The 15,470-nt window shown below is 36.0% G+C and overlaps 1 protein-coding gene across 6 annotated transcripts in view; it reads right to left on the bottom strand.

Moving 5' to 3' along the window:
• The window catches only part of RYR2 (ryanodine receptor 2), a 455,131-nt gene that overhangs the window by 155,429 nt on the left and 284,232 nt on the right, over nt 1–15,470 (bottom strand). For all 6 annotated transcript variants that reach the window (XM_075043205.1, XM_075043203.1, XM_075043202.1 and 3 more), the window contains 9 exons: nt 14,430–14,604; nt 7,884–8,092; nt 6,624–6,976; nt 5,462–5,576; nt 4,460–4,620; nt 3,641–3,800; nt 3,287–3,373; nt 2,314–2,540; nt 571–1,372 (listed from right to left, as the gene is read on the bottom strand). In XM_075043205.1, coding sequence (XP_074899306.1) covers nt 571–1,372; nt 2,314–2,540; nt 3,287–3,373; nt 3,641–3,800; nt 4,460–4,620; nt 5,462–5,576; nt 6,624–6,976; nt 7,884–8,092; nt 14,430–14,604 — 2,289 coding nt within the window. The remainder of the gene's footprint in view (nt 1–570; nt 1,373–2,313; nt 2,541–3,286; nt 3,374–3,640; nt 3,801–4,459; nt 4,621–5,461; nt 5,577–6,623; nt 6,977–7,883; nt 8,093–14,429; nt 14,605–15,470) is intronic.

Here is a 15,470-nt window from a genome sequence, read left to right on the forward strand (position 1 = left end):
TGCCCAGCCAGCGAGAAAGCTGGAGGGGCACAAGAAGTTGGCACAGGACACAGCCGGGGCACCTGACCCAAAGCGGCCAACGGTGTATTCCATACCGTGTGACATCCCATCTAGTATAGGAACTGGGAAGTGGGGGTGGGGAATTGCCGCTCAGGGACTAGCTGGGTGTCGGTCAGTGGGCGGTGAGCAATTGCACTGCGCATCATTTGTGCATTCCAATCCTTTTATTACTACTGTTGTCATTTTATTATATGTCATTTTATCATTATCATTATTAGTTCCTTCTGTTCTATTAAACCGTTCTTATCTCAACCCATGAGTTTTACTTCTTTTCCTGATTTTCTCCCCCATCCCACTGGATGGGGGGGAGTGAGTGAGCGGCTGCGTGGTGCTTAGTTGCTGGCTGGGGTTAAACCACGACAGTCCATTTTTTGTTGTTTCGTGTAAGGAAGTTATTTATCTATTTAACTAACATCAAAATGCTGCATTCCTTGAAAGCAAAATTACCAAGTGAAGAAAAAAGGATCTGTGAAGAAATGGGAACAACCACTATCACGGCAGTACTGTTACCTGTAATTTAACAGGTTCTGGAAGTTTCATCTGAAGGAGTCCTTCCTTTGGCACTTGCTCCCCTCTGGTTTCTTCCTCTCCTTCTTCTGACTTGAGCTCATCTGAACTCAGCTCCTTCTCTGAGAAATCAACTTCATCCTCCTGGCTCATTGCTTCTTTGAAAACCCTGGGCTCAATCAACTGCAAGATGTGTTTCAGATCCCCATTGTGGAAGATTCCCATAATTAGGAGGGTATAAAAGAGCTTGATGAGAGGGACAAACAGAAATTCTGTAGAACCTCCAACTGGATCTCTGACATGGAGGCTGCCCTCCTGAACAGCTTCAGTCAGCATCTCTATCGTTTTGGCCTTTAAGATTTCCAGAGGGAATTCAGGACTGAACTGAAAGCATTCACTGCTAATGCTTACAAAACTCGGAGAGGAGAACTGCATTCTTGGCCTTAATGAAGTGCTAAGTCCAATACCAGGGAGGCCATGTTTTTTGTTTTCATCAGGAAACAAAGTAATACTCTTGGTCTCATCTGTCATTGGAACTATAAATTCATTATTCATCATTAACCTGGCAGTTGCATAGGTATTGAGATGGATGTCAATGAGTAAGTCATAATATCCTGCACGTAATAATCCTGGCATATATTTATTCTCAATAGCATACAGGAGCTGAGATTCATCCACATGGCTACACATAGCATGGGCCACTCGGTTGTTGCCTAAAGCACAAACCGCTGAATATAATCGGAGGGTATGGTAGTGAAATTTCAGCAATTCTTCTTGTTCTGTCAGCTCTAAAATATCAATTGTTCTGCAGAGAAAAAAATAATACAGTAAGTTCTGTATCAGTGCAAAAACTTACTTAAGCGAAAGAATTCAAAATTCTTCCTAAGGGTAACATTGGCACAATATCAGTTCTAGGGATGGACTTTTTCCATGTTTCAGCTTTCATGTGAGAAACACTGTCAACCTAAGAATCAAGGATTAACAACAAAGTTCAATCAGGAATTTATTCAAGTCACTCCTAAAGCACAACTTCAATTACCTTCAGTGGGGAAAGATCAAAATTATTTACTTAACACAGAGTACTTCTTCACACTACAAACAAGAATTTGGGTAACTGAAAATGAAGGTTTTAAAACGAGTATAGATTGAGATATTTATATCATTTATTGTTTTTAGATCTGGGGCTGCAAAATGGCAACAGACTAACCAGTTCATTTGCAGGGGGTTCAGGGCAGGATTGTTTGTTTAGAATTCTTACCTAATTTTTTAGTGATTTTATTTTCAGTTTTGGCACTGGCAAAATGCTGAGATATTTGAGTAACAAAGAAATCATAAAATTAAATTTCTTCAACTGTTAAAACTAAATTTCAGAAAATTAAAGTAATGGAATAATTAAATTGGTCACAAATCTTAAAAAATCTTTACAAAAACAGATCTTCGCCTATCTTATAGGTTATCTTTAATAATTTATAAACAAAGTTCCTTTCATTTTCATTCAAAACCTATATATACTATTAAAGAGTTTGGAGAGAAACTAGGAGAGGTTGGAAACACAACAAAAGAAGGCAGATTTTAAAATTGAAAAATAAGATTAATGTTTAATATTAGCTAAATCAATACACACTGCCTTTATTTACATGTGTTATAAATACAGAGAAGACCTTGGGCTTTTCTTATAGAAATTTTATTACATCTAGCTTCATAATCCCAACCTAACTCTGATATACTTCAAAACACAAAATCAACCTGTTTTCTTCAGGAATATGAAGGGCCATGAACTGCAAAGGATTCAGGCACTGTATCATCCACCCTTGACGTTCACTGATCCGAGAGACATCAACCTTCAAGAAGTGGTTTGGCACTCTGCTCCAAAGCACATGAGTCAGAAATTGGACATGAAGTCGTGGAGGACATTGAGAGACTGGGTTTTTGTGTTCACTTTTGAATAAGCCAGCAGATAATGGCATTACATTCTGGAAAATTCCAACAGAAGAGACAATCAGTTTCTTTACCAAACAATTAATATATTATATTTTTCAATAAATATATTCAACATATAGTACAGTGAAGTACAGTGCAACAGGAGATTAACTTTTTCAGTATTTTGTAAAACCAGCTGGGAACTGTTGGCAGATCAGCAGCAAGTCCATAACAAATTTTTTAAAATAGCTAAATTTGAAATAGAAACTTGAATGGAATGTGTGGTCACTTCCTTGGACCAGAGATCTGAACTCTACTCTTTTACCTCCTCTGACTTCTTAGACATCCATTTATCCAAAGCAAGGAAGTAAATTTCAGCTCAGTTTTCTTAAATGTACTGTTTGAATGTACTTTAAAACTATTTTAAAACCTTAACCTAATCTGCAGATACACTGGTCATCCATGGTCTGTTTGTAGAAAAAGAGATTTGTCTTACCAGCCCCAGTGATTTCATTTCATCATGAAGGATGAAATTCAGAAAATTCAATGGGACTTTGCAATATCATCTGCCAATTCTAATCAGTTACAACCCTTCTCATCCAATGTACTGTATTTTAAATACATGACGTATTTAAAACTGAGTTAAGAATAAAAATGGCAATAGTGCAAATACTTGGAATCATAAAAATGTGCCCAAACCCAAGAACACATTGCAGGCAACAAATGGCCAGAAAAAAAAATAACATTATTTGATATGATATACTAGTCCTAAACCTGCACAAAACCAAGCATTATTTACCTTTATTCTTCCCAATTCAAACTGGAAAACACTGGGGCTTGTAGCTTGAGCAAATACAGCAGGAAATAATTTTGTACTCGGTTCAACCTAAATCAAAGATGTACAAATATATAACCACAGAAGACAGCAAAACACTATTACTTATAAAAAAAGACCCTAATATCTGTATTGACAGTCGATAAGTGCAAGCTTTTGAATAAAACCCCAGAAAATCCAACAGGATGGAAAAAATCACTGTCATAATAGCAACAATTACTTTCTCTTCCAGTCTTGTACAAATGTTTCTAATAAGATGCAGTCTGAGGATTGAGTTTTCCCCCTTCCCACTGGACATCATCATAAAGAAATACTCACCTGATAGTATGTGCCTAGTTCCTTGCCATTAGCTGTGAAAGTCAGCAAGCCACTGGCAGCATCAACCAAGCAACCAATCTCCAGACCATTATTATTACGTCCTTGTCCAGGGCTCATGCTTTCTCCTGCGCACACCATATAGCAGTTGCTGCGTTTTATACTGAATGTCAAAAGACAAATTTATTCATGGATGGCGTGTAAACTTTATGTAGTGGACTAAGAACAACTTTGCATGGCTGCAACCAACAGGGCCTTGTGGCTGAAAACAGCAGATCCCACCATAACCAATACCAAAATTCAATGAAACCTAGACTTCATAATTGAAAAAATAAAAACTGAAGATGACAAAATATGAACAAGCTCAAATCTTCTGTAAAATTCCAAGAGACAAAACTGACTTTGCAAGTTAATGTTTTAAACTGTTTGATGTTAAGCATAACACAAAGTTTCTGGCATGGATTACAAGCTGAAGTGCTGAGAGGAGGTGCTGTTGTACTAATTTGGCCTGCTCAAAAATACCACAAGGTATTTTGCTCTACTTTGCACCAGTTCAGAAGTCAGCATTTGCAGGATCATGATCCGAAACTACATAGAAAAGCTGTGCTATTTTACTTTTCAATGCCTACTGATTTGATTAGATCATTACTCTACAATTTCTTCACAAGCAAGAGAACAAGCAAAATTACACTTTTTCCTATTACTTTTTTTTTTTTTTACGTCAACCCAATTATATTAAATGGGCTGCATTTACAGTTTATAAATTGTTAGTTGATTTTATGGATATAAAATATGTATCTTTTTAAGAAAATTGTAACCAACCTCTCATGAACCTTCCCTTTTTCATCTCCCAGTGTAACTGTGACAGTACGCACTCTGTCCAAATCAAAGCTTGTGTCATACTGGTGAAAGTCAGATGTAATCCAGCCCACCCAGACATTGGCAGGTTCTTGACCAGGAAATATTCTCACTGAATAATAGTACTGTCAATAAAAAAATAATGTCAGTAAATGTTAGTATTTGGTTTCTAGTGTATCAGTTTGATTCAAAATTAATTTGTTGCTCTAAAATCTGAAAAAATATCATCTCTTCAAAAGTAGCATAGGCTTGTTCAAGTGCAATTCATAAGCAAAGCAACGACATAAATCAAAATACAGCCAACAAAATATGTATGTTAAAACAAAAAATGGAAAAGATTAAAGATGCGGTTTATACACTTGTATTGTAGGCTTCTACATCATGGCATTGTAGGCTATTTTTGTACTGCAGCTACAACTTTTATACCGTAGGTGACTCAGTTTCTAGTATCTAATATCTTTCAGAAAGAGGAGAATACATCCAGGAGGAGAAAGTATTTTTGCCTTTCAACATTGAAGAGTCAGTGCTTATGAAGCTGATCTTGTCAAAGATGCACAAAACCTGCACAAAACTTTCACTGGGAATTCCATGCTCATGCTGAGTAAAATTAGTATGGATGTTTTCAAATGCTCCTGAACATTGACCTATTAGTTTAATGCATTTTTTTCCTATTTATTCCATTATTCTAGAACTATTTATTCTTCCTCTTATCAATAGTAGTTTCAAAAATGGATTCAATTAATTTATGGCTTTCCATGTGGAAATTGTTTTAGACTGACAAACAAGTCAAAAAAAAAGGAACATAGCAGTCAACTTCTGTAGTACAGGACCACCACAGACATTTAAATTAAAAATTTTGCCCGAAAATTACACTGTTTCTGAAACTCTTACAAGCAAAAACATGTAGTTATTAAAAAAAAAAAAGAAAAAGCAAACAGCTAAAATACCAATCCTATGTTACAGTACCGTGGAAGTTTGCATCAAATAATCATAGTCATCCCTATCATCTGCTAGCACATCCTCAGTAAGCCGTGCAGAGTGACTAGTGCTATAATCTGGCTTTGTCCTCCTGAGCATAAATCTGTAATAAAATAAGTAAAATCAAAATCTATATGAAAAGCTTGATACATCAATATATATACACAAAGGAATTTTACACTGATACATTATCCCTAAATGCATTATATTTATTATGATAGCTCTAAATACATAGTATTTATTACATTATTAATACATAACACTTGTTAGTTTATTACTTACATGTAGATTAACACAAAATAAATTTCAGAAAAGAGACAAGCTCATTTTTAAAAGCACTTAAATGAATTCTGAGCTTGGAAGTTATTTGCAAACTAAACTTATGTAACTTAATAAATTATCAGACTGTTAAACACCTATGTCACTCTGGAAGAATGTGGAACTTTAAATGACCTTCATGCATTTAAAAATACCATCCATATGCCCTGATTTATTCTGCAATTGAAATATTTAACAAACCAATTTTGGAAAAGAAGAGCAGAAAAGGAATGGAAAGCTGCAGTAATATTGTCTGAGTAATGGCCTACTGTTTGCAACTCCACAGCATCATCAAGTTAGGTGTTCTGCTCCTGATTCCACAAGAAAAATTAGGGAGAATGAACATGTCAACTAGAGAATATTCTTGTGATTATTTGGTTCACTGAGTGAGATAAGAAGCGAATATACATTTCTAGATAAAGATTATTTTCAGCTTTTTGGAAGCCACGTGAAAAAACGTTCCATGTCACTTTGAAGACCTCCTAGTTCTATCAGTATGGATCTCCATGGTTTTAAAATGTACATCACATGATAATCACAAAAGCCTTCAAAATTAACCAAGTGATAGGTTTCCAATAGCTTGAAAAATGTTTTCATTTTTCTGCTTAATTTTAATGTATATATTGCATATGATGTAATTTAACCACATGAAGGTTAACTGTCCTGCCTACTGTGTTATATCCAAATCTAGGGCAGAATTAGGGAAAAGTCTCTGCAGACCTGACTAGAATTTTCCTCTACTATTCAAGAAACAGGGGAAAAAAAAAAAAAGAAAAAAAGACAAAAAAAGAAAAAGCAAAAAAAAAAAGGCAAGCCTAAATGTGCTACTAACCTTTGTTTAAGACGTGAAGGCTTTTCTTGAACATAATCTTTATGGTTGTTTAACTCTGGTTTTGTGGCATCTTTTTCTCGTTCTGTCCGGTCAGGAACTAGATGACCATGAGCAGTTTTCATTAGAACCTCAAAATCAGAATCAGCATCATAATCCTCCAAGTCATTCTTCGGGCCAAAAAGACCAGAGCCTGGTAACCCTCCTGCAGCTGATCTGGAGAATACCTCAGCACATTCAATGGGCATGCTTAATCGAAAAAACATGACGTCTGTTTTACTGTTCTGTGAACCAAAGGACTTCTGTGTGACCTTCAGGCAGGGGCAGCTGTCTATGGTGCCATCAATTCTCATCACCTATCAAATGTAAAGATGTAGTTGTTTTGAAGCTGATGCTTTTTCCCCCCTTGTAAATATTCAATTTCTATTTCTAGAATAAGCATCCGTGGCTTGAAAAACTTGCAACAGTATGCTGTCAACGGTCAAATGTATTGTAATCATGTGCTGCCATTTTAAGGGGAAATAAATACTATAAGGAGTGGAGGTTTTTATTGTTCTGTTGTTAATTAAAAAACCCCCACTCACAAAGGAATGACCTTTCTCATCATAACTCTGCAACATAAATCCAACCCTGCCCAGAACAACACAGATCAGCTAATATAAATCACACATGTACATATGCATGAACACAAATTATTTCTTAAATACTACACTGTGATACACATCAGCTGAAAAAGGGTTCTTATTTCATCAATTTCAGAAGGATTTCATGGTAGACTTACAAGGCATAAATTCAGTTCCATCAAGATGCACAACTGATTGGGACATAAGTGTTGACACAATTGGCCAATAAATATTTATTAAAATCAAAACCAATTAGTTATAGAAAAATCACTTCACAAAATGTGTGCACCAGAACACGTGGTATCTGTTATGTAGAAATGCCCAATTTCTGGAATTTGTTTACAAACATAGCTCTCACTGCACAAGAAGCTCTTAATGAGCACATCTTGTAGAATTTGTCTCTGAGACTTTCATGTTTACATACATGACAGATTCCACAGATAAAAAAATACTAACAACCAAATAATTATATTATTTGCAACTCCACTGAATGTAAGAAATTTGTAACAGGTGCAAGGTTCATCCAGAATTGGGTCAATATATCCCATTAAAAATCTTGTCTAAAACTGCAAAAGTAGAAATGTAATTCAAACATATTCATGGAAGAAGTCTCTGGAAACATTGTAATAGGATCACAGACCTCAATATGTTCATGATTTTGTGGCACTGGTAGAAACTGAGGGAGCCTTTTACTCAGCCAAATGGTGATGTCTCTGTTTGTATTAACAGCAAAGGGTTCATACCCTTCCTGTAAGCCACAGATAGTGAAATATTTTAGCGTGCTGACATCTTTTCCAAAGTTCATTCTCCCCACTTGAGATGGGCCCAGGCTGCACACAGGTAGAAATCCTTAAAACAAGATGAAAGAATGCATTGGTTGTACATCATCAACATCAGAGAACTGCTCTCTTCCATAACCCAATTAAAAATCATTTGAAAAAAAAAAAATTAAAAATAATTCCCAAAATTAAACACTATAAACACAAGCAGTGATCGATAGCAGACCTCCTCTTGCATGTCACCAAGTACTGTACCTTAAATATCACTCTGAAAAAAAAAAAAAATCCCTCTAATAGCCACAGATCTCTTCATGCAACACTGAATTTACTTCACAGAAATCTAAGAGTACTTCAGGGAATCTGACAACCACCTCTTAGTTATTCTCTCTGCTAAACTGGTAGAGTGTTGTCAATTTTACTCCAAGTCTTACTACTTTTGATATTCCTCCTAAAATTCCATTAGTCATGGTATTTTGAGAGAACCTCAAAAATTACTTTGAAAGTAATATAGTGCTTGTCCATGCAGCTACAGTAGTGAAAAAAATTACAAATATACACCAAGTGCATGCTGCAGATTAAAGAAAAAAATATATAAATTTAATTAATTAAAAAATTTCATAACACGGTGTGGCTCTGGATAATGAGAACTGATAATATGATACTGGAGCTTCATGAAACTTATGGCAGGTTTGGGGCGGGGTGGGCTGGGTTTTTTGGTTTTATTTTTCAGTCAGCTTCACGTTTGTATGCATCTGCTCTCTTACTGTTTCACTAGCACAGGGAACTCACTTGTGACTGCACTTTTTAAAAGAAGGTTTGGGGTTTTTTTCCTCAGGTTCAGCACCACAGCCTAAAAACCCAAGAAAATCTCTTGTTTCTTCTGTTCCTTTTCATCCTGATTTTGAATTTCCACAGCTACAAACCACTTTGCAGATTCATTTGACCAAGCTATTAACAAAATGTTTTCTTTCGTATCAGTGAGAAACATGAAGCTCTGTTCAATGATTCTGGTTCAAGTGAACATATCAGATATTGAAGGGTATAAGGACAAAATACAACTAGTTCTTCACTTTTCTTTAGGCTGCCCAGATTAAAAAAGGGCAGAATATCAAGATATGTTCTTTAGACAAAAGTAAACTCCAGAGCACCATCTACAGGAATGACTGCTCACCAGATAAAAGAAAAATCAGTCTTCAGTACCACCTTTTGAAGATTTTATTACAGATACACAAGATTGGTTATCATGTGTATGTGTACTAGGCAGGATAAATTTAAGGACATACACTAGTAGATGTAAGTTTAAGTCCAGATGTTTATGTTCACAGCAAGGCTCTTAAATCACAAGGCATCAACTTCTCAGATAACACAGATGATTAAGACAACATGATTTATGTCCATTCTGCTAATGCAAATCCAATGGCAGACAATAATAAAGAATATTTTCCAGCACTAAATGAAACAAAATCTTATTATACAACACATAACTAGGAAAGTTATATTTGCATATATAGATATATGCTGTGGCAAAGCCCAGCAGCTCTAGTAGGGAGAATTTACTAGGCTCCCTGTTAAGTTAAAGGAATCCATAAGCTGTTGCAAAAGTTTTTAAGCAAAGAAAAATCAAAATTTTACTTTCAATAACGTTACAAATCTCAGCTCATAACTCAAGGATAGCAATGACCTTCTATGGACATCAAGTTGTTTGAGAAGGGGTTTTCACAGAAACAGTTCTGACAGCATGAATCCTCACAATATTAACCAAAAATGACATAAGATTTGCTATAAGCCACATAGGTATAGGCAGCCCAAAGCATGTGCTTTGTCTGTCTGAATCACCTCACCATTTATTTTCCAATTCTTATTGATATAAAACATTTTCAGATGTTTCCAGGATGTATGGCACCTACATTTAGAATCTTATGAAGAGTATTGTTTTCCACATCTCAAAAAGGATATAATAGATCTGAAAATGGCCAACATGAATGAAACTGCTTTCTTATCATCAACAATTAAAGAAATTAGGATACTTCAGCCTCAAAAGAAAAAATTATTAAGGGGGTATGATACATACCCCCATTATGAGTGGCATAGAGAAGATGAATGGTAAATGATTTTTCAGTGTCATTCCTAACAAAAATTATGATCAAAGAAACTGGTAGCAACCTTAAAAAACATGGGAGAAACTTCCTTATACACTTCACAGCAATGCTGTGGAATTCTCTGTCACATAGCATCATGGATGCTAAAAGTTCACATTGATTCAAAAAGTGTTTAGAGACCTTCATGTGGGAAAGAAAAAAAAAAAGAAAAAACATAAACAAAAACAAACCATCAGGGCCACCAACACAAACATACCGTGTTTGCCTCAGAAAGCTCCTGGACCAGAAATCACTGGAGCCTGGGTGACTGTATCACTGTCTGCTTATCCTGTTCTGACATGTACCCACAGGCATTTGCTATCCACTGCTGTTGAAAACAAAATAGTGACCTAACTAGACTTTTGGCACAAACACGGTTACATTTTCATAAAAAACAGAGAGGAACAAAAGCTTAAAAAAAAGCATTTGAAGAGAAGGAGGTGTAAACTGATTAGTTGTGAACACGCCCTATCTATATGTATGTCTTTATTTTTGTATTTATGTATATGAACAATTGTTTTATGTTTCTGCACAGGTCAAATATTTCCTAAAAGGAAGTAGCAAGCTCTATCTCCAGCACCTTAAGAATTAACACATAGCCAGTTCCTCTTTATTACAGCCCTCAAATCAAACAGGAAATAATTGTTTTACAAAACAAAAAAAGCAATAGCAGCTGATGTTATCAGCAGAATTCAGTAAGCATATATTATAGAAAAAGCTGATTAGATAATTAGATGCCATCCAAAATCCAAGAAAAGATAATCAGCTCTATTCATGAAGACTGAGATGTATACATGACACAAAACTAAATCAAACAGGAATATTTAAAATATGTAAAATATTTAAAATATTACTAATAGTTACCCTTCCTAAACAGAATGCACATAAACTGTTAATTCCTCTACCTACGCATTTTCCTGTGGGCTCAGAAAAGAAGATCTCACAGATAGATTCATTCTTAGATATGAAGCAAATATTTTACACATACACAAATAAAATGTAAATGAGGATTTGCAAGATTCCCTGAAAGAAAACAAAGAAACCCAGAATTAAATTCCTACAGAGGTAAAACTCTCATTGATGTTTTTTTACTCAATCCAGTATTTTCCATCAACCCTGTAACTGTAGCCAATATGGAATCAAGATGACAATCTCTCTCACCAATACAAATTTCAATGATGCTGGAACGGTACTGTACATGTAGCTAACTCCTGCAAGTAATCATAACTACACATTAACCGTTGCTTTGTATGAATGGAATATAAACACCAGTGCCAGTCCTAATTATGGAAGTACTACTTCCATCTCTGGTGAAATTCTGCACTGATTCGCCAATGGTACAGGTGTCATTAAGGTGTTTCAGGGCTCTTCCATATCTGGTAAAGATATAGCATCTCATCTTATAGGGAGTGTGTGCGTGAGGCTGTTAAGTGTCCTACTGTGGAATAAAAATTAACTTTCAGTAACCTTCTCTAAATGGGTATCCAGCCATTTTAGATGTGATATTTCATAAACCCTGTGTAGGCCTTGGATGCTGGAGGCTACATATAAAGATGATTTTCCCATGACCTAGCTCTTAATCTCCAGGTGCATAGCTGGGCTATGGAACAAAACTTTTATTTTACTATATGAAATAGCAAAACAAGTTGAAAGATTTTAACATTACCACTAGAAAAGTAAACCTCTAGCATTGTCTGTCACATGTGGCAAAAGCATAGGACAGCAACACTTTTTATGAAGTTCCCTACTTTCAAGAATACAAGATGAACCTCCTGACCCAATTTGTCATACACTCACTACAAACAGTTCATGCTCACAGAGATCATGAGTTGACAAAACAAAGTTTGGTTTGCACAGTGTACTTGTTCATACCTACAGCGTGAAATTTCTCTTACACAAATGCATAATAATATGCAATTACGTTTAACAATTTTACTACTGAGATGGTATCTCACAAACAAATTAGTTTGCCATAATCCCAAGGAGCTCCTCTTGTTGGTACTACAACCTAAGACGCAGCACATGAGCCTTATTAGTAAGCTGGCAGAGCACCATGCTCCTTCTTCACTGTTCCTAAGTAAATTAAAACTACAGGACTGATTTATAGTCAGACTGCATCCTTCAAAGCAGGACACTGGGCTCTGATCAGAAATTCTATCTTTTTTCTAAAGCAAAACATCTCTTTCTGCAGCAGCATATGGCATGCACACAATTCACTGATAGAAGTGACCTGCAGAAAGATCTCAATGCTATTAAGCAAGAGGCATTAACAAAACCAAACTAAAGCCAGCCTACAAAAAAATTAAAGCTCTATAAAAGTCTCATTTAATTTGGGTATTTCATACGTGTGTTTGTATATACACACACATACATATAGATGCCTTCTCCCCCTGCCGCCCCCTTCCCCCCCATGAATTGTATATGATACCCATAATATTTACAGATATTGATCTGGACTTATTAAATCTGAGATCAATAGGCATATTGCTTTGAAAACAGAATAGGAGATCTTATTTCAAAGGCAAGCTGTTTTCTACAAACACGACACTAGAGGAACTTACTGTAAATTACAAGGATATTGTGAAAAATCTGAGAGGCCTGACATTGACATGGTTACCAAGGACTTCGGGCTCCATGTCAAGCCAGGAACTGCTTTAGCAGTTTCAGACACAACAGAGATGTGCTTAAATCTAAACCTGCAGCTAGAAACAAGTACCACGAAAATCACACCACTGCAATTTCATCAACTTTGAAATCAAAATAGTGGTCAAACAGGCTACCCTCAGAACGTCATGGAATTCCCGTTTCTCTCAGGATCCCTCACTCCTCAATGGGATTATACTGCCTAATAACTGGAAAACCATTATAATTGAATGGCACCACAATTACTTTATGCCTAAACCACTAACAGTAAGCCTATTCATGCATCCCTTTTCCTCTTCATGTTATCACAGTATCTAAGGAAATCTAAAGGCAGTAAAGTAACAGGCATGAGTCTAGAAAATTGGTGGCAATTATCTCATTTTAAATGAAATCAAATTATTCCTGATTCCTATGGTATGGCAGAAGAAGAAACAAAACCCCAAAAATTTCTTCTCCCAAAGCACTCCTGAAAGTAAAATAATCTGAAATCCACTTGAAAGTAAAGTGGTTAAAATTCAAGGAGGGAACTGCCTAATTAATAGGTATAAGATTCATCTTTCCCCTCGGAATAGGGATCAGTAACCCAAAAGTATCATTTGCAGCTTTTACTTTTTAAAAAATTTGACTTTATCTCTCAGACACAGATGTATTATCTAACAGATGTATAATACATATGAGAGAATATATGTACCTATAACAAATGAAAGGGAAAGATTAAAGCTTAAAATAATTTTTTTTCTGTTACCATGGTTCAGAAATTTTAGGCAGTTATCTACATTAATGTAATTTCTTACCCTTTTATATACCCATTCACACACAAGTATGTAATTAAATTTAGAAACAAAAATACTTTTGTGGTACAGAATCAATCTGGCACCTGACACAACCTCACAATCTTTGCCATCTTTTGCAATCTCATAAGCTACTACTTCATGGTAAACAAAAACCTTCTTGTGGACTCTGAAAGCTGCACGAAGAACACTACAACAACAGGCACAAAACTCAATCTGCTGGTTTAGAATTAAGTAAAAAATTTTGGAGGTTAACTTTGTGCCAGCTGGCTTTATCCTGGATCAGGTGTCATTTCTCCTCCCAGAGCTAAAACAAAACCTTAAAGCTGGCTTAAACTCCCTACCATATGCTCTCACTAATTTGACAGAAACTTGCTAGTATTTCAGTACTTGATCTAGATAAAATTTGATGTCCCTGCCCATGGCAGGGGCGTTGGACTAGATGATCTTCAAAGGTCCCTTCCAACTCAAACCATTCTATGATTCATTCTATGATTCTGTTATATCATATGGTGACCTACTGCAGTGCAGATGAAATGTTAAAGCTCATGAATTTGCACCCCAGACACATCCCTGCAAAATAGTGAAAAGGTCTGATCACAAAAGATGGCTGCAAAGTTCACCACAGAAAAAGGCCTTGCTTCATCCAAACACCCAGCATGCCTCCTTTCCAAAGGCTTGATACTAATCAAATACAGAAAAGGACACAGGGTAGTTCCCCAAGGGGGGGGGGACGGGACGGGACGGGACAAAAAGCACACCACATTAAAGGGAAGCCAGAGCAAAAATTAGGCAGCAACAGCAAGTTAACAGCACAATGTATTATAGTACTTACCGTCACCAACCTCAAAGTCCTTGAATGCAAGTTCTGAACCTGAGTCATCAAGCAAGATTTCACCATTTAAGGTGAACATCATAGTGTGCTCATTCATGTCAACCATACATCCAACGACATCTCCTGCTAACCAAGAGCGGCCAAAATGCTCATTACCTTGATGCCACCGCTGTGCCTGAAAAAGATTTAAAAGAATTTCAAAGAGTAATAGTGACAATGTATGTGTTCCTCTCTCCCTTAGTAGCACAACTAGTAATTAGCCCACTCAATTCAGACAGCAGTAGAATTAACACTTTCACAGCATATCATTCCAAAACAATGCCTGTGAGTACTCCAAGTTGACTTTGAAAATGGAAATTGAACAATTAACTTCCTGCAAGCACCCCTCACATCAGTACTGCAAAACGTTGCTAAGTGAGCTGACAGGGAAAATTGCTATTTCAACATTTTAGTAACAAGTAAGAGCATGGCTTAGTTTTTCTGCAGAAGCTCCATGGAAGACTTGCAACGAAAAGAATATGCTATCAATTACAATGTTAAATAGCTATTTCACAAACTTTTTAAGCAATTGCTTTTATTTAATCTAGTAGCCTATAAACGCATTGCTTCAAAACAAACCTTATTGTTTCCTTAAGTATAATTCTAAAAATGTTGTGTACAAACTAAATTAAACTTCCTGTCATACCAGATTTGGGAAGGAACAGAATTGTCTGTGGATGGGACAAGCACTCTGAGCTTCTGATAGATTCCAGAGTAGCTGAGGGCATGATTAATGATTTGTATGACTGACCTTCAAGTCAAAGACTGCAAAGGCTTTGGATGGGGTCTTGGATTGGAATTCAAATAAATTAACATCTATTAAGAACTACTGTAACATGCATAAAACAAAGCAGTTTTAATAACAAATAGGTTCCCTATTCATATATTCCATCACAAGTAGTTTTTTATCTTCTGTATCCACTCTGAAAATCCTACAAAACAAATGAGCCTTTCTGTGTATCCTGGAGGTCAAAAGCATTTTTCTTTTTGGGGAGAGAACCC

The sequence above is a fragment of the Buteo buteo genome, chromosome 12 (genome assembly GCF_964188355.1).
Source record: "Buteo buteo chromosome 12, bButBut1.hap1.1, whole genome shotgun sequence".
In the NCBI taxonomy this organism is placed as follows: domain Eukaryota; kingdom Metazoa; phylum Chordata; class Aves; order Accipitriformes; family Accipitridae; genus Buteo; species Buteo buteo.